An 8,935-nucleotide genomic window follows, 5' to 3' on the forward strand; every position below is an offset into this window, starting at 1 on the left:
CCACGCCATCCACTAAAATCCTCGCCACCCTCATGTAGAAGAACAGGGTTGGATCCATGTTCAACAATTCCACGTGTTGTAGCTTTTCCCAATCAAAGCCGATTCTGTTGGTTCTTGTGAACACTAGCAAATTCCAATGAGTTGCTTCATCGGCATCATTCCAAAGGAAGTAGGAAAATACACGTCCAAATTTCGAGGCAGTTTGCTTCAAGGCGCAACGGCCTGCTGAGGGGACGCGCGAACAGCGTCGATTGTTCTCCACTCGTGATAGGGAAAAGGGAAGAAGCCACCGCTCACAGAGGATAATTTTGGAAAAAAAAATTTGTTGTTAACGCAAGAATCGTGAAAAACCTTACGCTTCTAAGGTTTTTCAATTCCGAGTTATATCCCCCAATTGCTGATGTGGCGGGGATGTTACATTACCGAGAATCATTGATTACCTAAACCCAATAAGATTTTGTTGATAACCTACCAAGATTATCAACGATAACCTCCAATCAAATGCTCCCTAAGGTTGGCGTATTAACACTTCTTAAAAATTTAGGATTGGCACTTTTAAAAAATGTATAATTTTGGCACAATAATTTTAAAAACGTCATATTTTATCAAAATTGTCTATTTATGCTTCAAAAGCATTTTATCTAATGATAAATTTGCTGAAAATTCAATAAGAATAGGCGATTCACAAACATATACATAAAAGTTTCCTACCCCTCTATCCCACCCAACCCCATAGATCCACTCAATTCACTTGCCCCATCCAACCTACCTAACTTGATTAGTCCAATCCAATTCATATCCAACCTTTATAGTCAACCTAATCTACTTAGCTCGCCTGACCTATTAAACCCTCCCACCACATCTAGCTCTTCCACCAATCTAGCTTACCTAACTCGCCCAATTATTCAACTTTACCTATCCGAGTAACCCACTAGGTTTGCTTAGTTTATCCAATTTGCCCAACACCAACACATCAAACCCATCTAGACCACCAAATCCCTTTGGCTTGCTCATTCAATGCAACCAACAACATCCAAATAATCTGGCATGCCTTACATCTCGGATCATTCAATCCATTATAGAATAGGTAGATGGAAATAATTCCTTCACAATATTCATTTTACCCTCAAATGTCAATTCAAGAATTGGAAAGGAATCACACGAGGAGAATCAACCACTCCCATGCCATTCTATTTCAACCTAATACACATAACCTAGCGATAATCCTCAAGTAAGCAAGCTCTTGAAAAAAAATCCTTGTTATTTGGAGAAGGAAATCAAAAGGAAGAAAGACAAAAATGAATAAGATGAAAAAAGAAAAAAACTATATAAGGTACTAAATCTTGTTTACCTTTTCTTCTTTCTCTGAATATTGTCGTTTCTTCAAGTGGGAGATCTCTATTGTGGGCATAAGCGGTGCCATCCCTCCTGTAAGAGCATAAACCTAGGTACCCAAAGAAATCCATAATTGATGCGATGAATGTGAGGTATAAAAATTTTAACTAGGGAGAAATAAAGAAGGTGTTTACCTCCCGATGGATGCCATCAGGCTTCCTTTGGGAATCCTTCTGAGGTCGGGTTTTCTTCTCCTGAGTGCCAGGGAATGAGTTCTTGGGAAGGCCGAGGATGTCCTTGGCATCCATGGCAAAGGCTCAAAAAAGACTAAAGTGTTATAAATTAATCCATGAATCACCTACAATTGTACATACTGTTATAATTTAATAGAACCAAAAAATGTTCAAAATGCATCAGTATAGAAAGTTCGTGGCTACATGTTGCAAGATAAGCAGAAGACTATGATGGCAAGGAAATTATTACAACAGAAGATGCAAAACATTTTAGATGCCATGTATTTCTCTAAAGGTATCGATTAAAGATTCTACACACTTCTGAAAAGACAATTTTTATATAGCCATAAATCAATAGGCAAACAAAGAGAACTAGTGCAGGGCCAAAGTATTTTAATAGGAACAAGATAGAAAAAGGACAAACATGTAGAAGAATTCACTTGTCAAAATAACAATTAAATGGTATCTCACAACTTTTGTCAAATTTATATGTGATGTGGCAGTGGACTCTAGTTTAGATGTATCAAGACCAAAAGATTTCTTAAAGCCAGCATTTATACTTGACCAACTGTGCAGAGTAGACTGCATCTCTTCCCAAGCAAGAACATAGGTGAAGTCGTGCATGATGGCTAGAGGGGAAGTGTAGCTGAATGCAAGGGGTAGAAAGCAGAAGAAAGATTGTCAGATTGGGAAGCTGACAAAGGCAGAGCAAAGAGATCAGAGAGGGGTTCAAAGTACAAGCTGAAGTAGAAGTATAAGAAGGAAATAAGAGCAAACCCTTAAGTGCAAATCAGCATCTAGCAGCTTGATGAAGGTTTGGAACCAGAATCCTGTATCAGCAAAGCAGAGTCCACAGGGTCAGCAATGTCCTAGGGAGGAAGATCTGTAGGGATCTTTATGCGTCATCAAACAATTTTAATCGCATATACGCAGCGGAAAACAGGATCCCTCCAGAAGATCCATGCGAAAAACATACTCGTTTGACGATTCTACCTACTAGAATCGAGGTTACCTTTGATGCGAGCCCTTCGCAATCCCGACAGCAACTCTTGCCTTCAAAGGTTCACGGATCTCAGCACGATCAGTGTGTTCGCGCCTCCACGGTATCCACACGAACACTGAGATGGAGAAGAACCAAACTGTGGTGCTAGCCACAAGATAGGATTCGGCCAAGGTGGTAGAAGAGAAGAAGAAGAGGGAGAGCAAGAGCATCCAACAATCCCTTCATCAAGAGCCTCTCACCCCTTTTATATCCCACCATGGGATGAAGGGTTTTTGGCTTTTAGTGATCTAAGGAATTAATATTTTATTAATTCTCATGCATCTCATGCATGAAGATCTTTCTCTTCTTTTAATGAAGATCATGCATCTCATGCATGATAATCTTTCTCTTCTTTTAAGGAAGATCATGCATCTCATGCATGATAATCTTTTTTGATAAATTCGAATTGGTTTGTGTGACTTGAGTCCAACTCGAGTCTCACACAATCTGAGTTGACTTGAGTTCAACTCGAGTCCAACTCAATCTGAATTGACACTAAAGACTAATTCTAACAAGATCCACATGGATTGTCAGAGTGGAGATGCATAGCAATCAAGACTGTCACATGTGGGATTGAGGTAGAAGGGAATAATGGTTGTTAGGGGTGATAAGAGATTGGGGTTACATAAATATTAAGGTTATAAATTTGCATTTGGTACACATGAATAAAATGGAATTAGAATGGGAATGGGAATGGGAATGTGAAAGGAATGGATCCAAGAAAAAACCAAAGTGGAATGTAATGTCTTTATATCTTAACATGCATCAAACATTGGATTATTTCCTTTTGCATTGGAGTAACTATATGTCCTAAGTACTGTTATGATGGGAACATCACAGATAACATGTGATATCACTCAGCATATCAAACAGAAAATAAGATGAGTAACTACACTACATCATGGAGGCACTGTCCAATTTAAACTCAAAATAGGGAGAAAGAACAATCTTTAAAATTGTTAGCACATACAGAGTTTCCCGGCGGCGGCGATTTTGGGACGGGGAGGCAATTTTGGGGGGTTTAGGGTTAGCGAACCCTAAAACCCCAGATGAAGGCGACGGCGGCGATCGGGACGGGGAGGCGACGTCGACGACGATCTCTCTTAGGACGAGGAGAGGCGACGGCGGCGTCAGTTCTCTGGCAGAGCTGCGAGATCGGCGGCGACGAGCGGGAGAGTCGGCGACGGTGGCAACTAGAGGGAGAGGCGGCGACGGTGGCGACGAGAGGGAGAGGTGGCGACGCAGAGCAGAGGGCAGAGGGAGAGGATCGCGGTCGCGATGTTTGGAGATTTAGGGCGAAATCGCGATTTTTGTTTTTGGTTACGTGAGAAATCCCAGCCAGGTCAGGTCAGCGTCGCCACGCGTCGCGTAGCAATCGCTTAAAATGAGTACCGTAGTATATATAAAAAATTAATATTAAAAATTTAACTTATGCCGATTAATTTTGAAATGATCAAAAAAATTTTATCGTACATCAGGAAAAATTTACGTTGACCAAATCCCAGGAACCTGGTGTTGATCCCCGAGGCAATGGTACAACGGTAGGATATCCGGATTGTAACTTAGGGAGATTCGATCCCCAACTACGACGTATTTGCAGAAATTTTCCTCCAAATGGGGAACGCAATCAAAGGATGCTAGGCATCTGGATTGGCCGCCGTATGCGCTTCCCGATTTACCCTGGTAGTCGGTGGGAAATGGAACCGGACCGGCCACCCCAGAGATGTGGCTACTGGGATTATCATTTTATATTAATCAAATCTTGACTTTGTTCTATACGACTTCTATATTGAACAAGTCAAAAACCTACCTCGTAGAGCCTCGTATATAATTATATGAGCAATGATAGGTAACATAAAAAAAATCCAATATGAAACTAATATGACACAATGCATGCGGTAGATCCTACATCCATACAATGAGATTCACATGTATGCAGTTGAGTGTGTCATGTTGATTTTATATTAGATTTTTTCATGCTACATATCATTTCTCTAATTATATATATAAAAAGTCACGTTAGATAATCCCTAAACTAACCTTCTTCCGCCCTTGAAAGGGCGAGAAGAGGTGATCGAAGGTGGCATCTCATTAAATCCCTTACTCATGATTTTTTTTTTGTATTTGTCCATGCAATTAAATTAGATTATCCTTATTTAAAATTTAATTTATTTAAATCCATGTGACTCTAATCACCACACCTAATTAAAATTTCATATGCAAAAATTTTATATTTAAAATTACGGGCAAACTACAAGTTTGCAATTAGGCCAAGATAGAGTTCATGAGCTAACGGATGACAAGATACAACCAAGAGATTAGCGGCTCACGAGTAGCTCGTGAGCTTGCTAGGTTGTGAGTACTTGAGTGGACGACGAGCTACGAGTAGGAGGTTGGTGGGCTCGCGAATAGGTTACAAACTCATTGCCAGACGTTTGATGGGCTCATCAGTAGGTGTGGAGCACCTTATTGCAGGTGAGCTCGTAGGTATGTAGTGGAGAGCATCATGTGGTAAAAGATGAAGACGCTCATCTCATAGGTCTTTTAATGTCGATTTCATAGCGATTTGAAGGAAGTAAATCATAGTGGACCTTTTTATGTGAAAGATATTTTATTCTCTAAGATATTATTCCTCGGGGATTCAATCCCTACTCTCATGCAATAATTTACCATTTGAGTACTAACTCGACTATGTTCATGGGATATAACGAAGAGCATCATGGTAAGAGGAGAATATGCTGCTCATGAGGAGGGGTAAGCGGCAAAGAAAATTTTAGAAGCAAGAAGGAGAATAGTGTTGTTTTACTCCATTTTGGGCATATCAAATTTTGGCCAAAAGTCATTAGCAATTAGATCATTGGAGTCTTTTTTTTGGTAATTAATTTTGTGTTCGAGGACCATAGTTTTTATATGCATTTCAAGAAAACTTTACCACATCGATCGATCGTGGACCATCTAATTTGCTAATATTCGAGTTTTATAATCTAGCCCTTGGGACATAGCTGAGTTGGTTACGACGGAACAGACTTGTAAAAGAGAATAATGATTTGAATCTTAGAGAAGTCGAGCAATACCCTTTTCTATCGTGACCAACTACAGTATCTCGATTTACCTCCTCGTAAAAGGTGATGGGGTCATTGAGATGACAGATTCTACCTTTTACAAAAAAATTTTATAATCTAATGTTCGAATTTTACTCGATTAATCTTGAAAACAGACGATTTTCCCTCTTGATCGGCATTTTATTTGTACAATCATATATATACCTAAGCAATTGACAATTTTAGTGTGATTGAAAATGATTGAAAAAGGTTTATATCATACTCAAGTTAGATGTAATATTTTTTCAATCTAATAAATTTGGAAATTCAATTTTATTTATTTTAAAAATTTCTATTATTTTAGTTTATTCAATTCAATATCTTCTGCAAAAAGGTGAAATTAGCGGCCCCACACGGTTGGCTCCACGATCATTTGTGAAGAGGTAAATCGAGAAACTGCAGTTGGTCACGACACAGGAGAGTATTGTCTGGCTTAGCCAGAATTTGAACCCTTGTCCTCTTCTGCAAGTCTGCTGCGTCGTAACCAACTTATTCGGGAGCTTATTCAATTCAATCTCGATTATAAAATTTAGTATTAAATTGAACCACGCGTCAACAATCGACTAATGTTTTACGATCAATCGACTTTCATAAATCAAACGTAGAAAATTCAAAAATTCACTAGTTGAATGATGCTAATTTAATAACCGGTCGAATTAATTAATGGATATTATATTGATTCGATTGGTTTAATTTGATAGATTCGATTTTAATTGAGTCCTAATTATCCTTTTGACAACAAATACTAAATTGAACAACAACTTGAAAGCTAAAATTAAGTATAATGATAGAGTTTTTTTTTAAACTGTCTCCGGGACATAGCTGAGTTGATTACGACGGAGCAAACTTGCAGAAGAAGGCAAGGGTTCGAATTTTGATGAAGTCGAGATAATGATCGTGAGATTGACCGTATGAGAAGTGACGGATTTCATCTTTTACAAATTAATTTTTTCAAAGCTTAATTAGTGGTTTATTATTGCATCAGATATTTTTATTTAGACAATGAATGATTATGTGCTAGATTTCATTAATATAATCCAAAAGAATCCCACTTGGTGGCCGTGGAGAGTATCTAATTATATCTCAACACCTAACTCGAATAAAAAATAATAAAATAATAAAATAAATATAAATAAATTAAAGAAAGCTACGTAGGTAGTCCAGCCGATAGAACACTAAATGGTCCCATGAATTCTCATTCATAATTATATATATAGGAGTAATATTCGACGTGTCTTAAAATATGCGATCCTACATGATATTAAAATCGGAGCGTTTGAAAGAATTCCAAACACATGGAATAGTAAATAATATTATTTTATATTTTATATACTTTTTTATATTTTTTTATACTATAACTCAACGCTAGCTTAAATCCTAAAAGAAAAATTTTAAATGATGTAATTGTAAACTAAAAAATAAATAAATAATAATTTTTAATTTATTTCTTTTTATATTTAATACTATAATCCAACCCCTAAATTCTAAAGTAAAATGTTTAAATGGTTTAACTATAAGCCAAAAAATAAATAAATAATTTAAAAAATATAAAATTATACTATTTACTTTTCCAGGCGTCCGAAATTTTTTCAGCCGTCTTGATTTTGATATCGCGTATAGTCACATATTTTAAGACGGGCAAGATGTCATTTATATATATATATATATACACTACAAAAATACACTGAATTTGCGACGAACTTTTGGGACGAATTATATTCGTCGCAAATTAGCAACGAATTTTGGGACGAAACATATTTTCGTCCCCAATCTGCAACAAAATTAGCAACGAAAAAAATCTTTGTTGCAATTTTAGCAACTAAACAATTCGTCGCTAATTTTGTCGCCAAAATTAATTCGTCGCAAAATTCGTCGCTATTTTGCGACAAATATGTTATTCGTTGCAAAATAGCGACGAATAATGAATTTGTTGCAAAAAAAACAGGATGACGAATTATTGCTGGAATTTGGCGACGAAATTGGTATTCGTCGCCAAATTGGCCACGAATCAGTGTATTCGTCGCCAATTTGGCGACGAATAAGTGTATTCGTCGCCAATTTGGCGACGGATACCAATTTTTGTCGCCAAATTCGGCGACGAATCTCAATTTCGTCGCCAAATTGGCGACGAATAAGTGTTTTCGTCGCCAAATTGGCGACGAATACCAATTTCGTTGCCAATTTGGCGACGAACAATGTATTCGTCGCCAATTTGGCGACGAAAACATGGTTTCGTCGCCGCCGAAATTTGGCGACGAAATAATTTTCGTCGCAAAAAACTTAATAACCCTAACTCGCGACTGCCCCTTTTCCTTTACGCGCGCCGTTCTTCTTTTCGCTGATCTAGGGTTCGCCGATTTCGCCGCCGATCTCGCCGATCTCGCCGATCTCGCCGATCTCTCCCCTTGAACTCGCCGGAAACCTCTGGTAAGCTTCTTTCTCCTTTCTTTTCCTCTTTTTTTTGTTTTTCGGCGTCGCGGGGAGGTGTTGTGCTCTCGGCGCCGCCGCCGGAGCGCGTGCGGCCGCAGCCGGGCCCTGGCCGGCGCGCTGGAGGGGTCTGCCGGCCGCGTCTGGCCGTGGCTGGCCGCGGCTGGCCGTGGCTGGCCGTGGCTGGCCGTGGTTGGCCGCTGCTGGCCGTGGCTGGCCGTGGCTGGAACCCTAATTTGCCGGAACCCTAATTTCATCCTCTAACATTCACCAAAGCCGACCAAAGAGATTGGGGATTCCCAACCTTTGCCGGAACCCTAATTTCATTCCCTTTCAAAGCCAGATCAACTCCAACCTGCTTCCATTCGTTGTAGATCCGACTGATACAAGCTTAGGGAATTCTCTAGTTGTTAATTAATTAACATTGTTTAACATTGTTTAGTTTAATTTTCAATCAGTTTAAGCTTGGATGTCCATGTTGATACTTAGACTTTGCAATCAATTTGGAGTTGATCAGTTCAATTGTTAGTATGTTTCTATACTGTTATCCAATTGTTTACTTGCTTATTTGCTTTATGTCAATAGATTAGATCAGGTAATATTGTTGCTTTTTGATTTCATGGGTTGCATTCCTAGCTGAGTTTTCTTTAATTTCTATTTTGCAAATATGTTAGGTTAGCTTAGGTTCCTTTAATTGCTTTGTGCTTTTATGATTTGTTGCCATCCTAGTCTAGGATAGGTTAAGTTGTTTCTCATTGTTCGCCTTTAGCATTTACAGTTTAAAATCCATCCCTAAA

The 8,935-nt window shown here is 38.6% G+C and overlaps 1 protein-coding gene across 3 annotated transcripts in view; it reads right to left on the reverse strand.

Annotated features, from left to right (window-relative positions):
- The window catches only part of LOC141820036 (SWR1-complex protein 4-like), a 47,338-nt gene that overhangs the window by 37,783 nt on the left and 620 nt on the right, over nt 1-8,935 (reverse strand). The window contains exons 1-3 of one of the 3 annotated variants that reach the window (XM_074707320.1): nt 3,581-3,892; nt 1,530-1,693; nt 1,352-1,444 (exon numbers count right to left, since the gene is read on the reverse strand). In XM_074707320.1, the coding sequence (XP_074563421.1) occupies nt 1,352-1,444; nt 1,530-1,643 (207 nt within the window). In that variant the 5' untranslated portion in view covers nt 1,644-1,693; nt 3,581-3,892. Of the gene's footprint in view, nt 1-1,351; nt 1,445-1,529; nt 1,709-3,580; nt 3,893-8,935 lie in introns of those variants that run through there. The other 2 variants (XM_074707333.1, XM_074707326.1) reach the window with 2 other exon arrangements.

This window comes from Curcuma longa, chromosome 2 (genome assembly GCF_044706935.1).
Source record: "Curcuma longa cultivar G26 ecotype Majalengka, Jawa Barat chromosome 2, ITB_CL_G26_1.1, whole genome shotgun sequence".
Lineage (NCBI taxonomy): Eukaryota > Viridiplantae > Streptophyta > Magnoliopsida > Zingiberales > Zingiberaceae > Curcuma > Curcuma longa.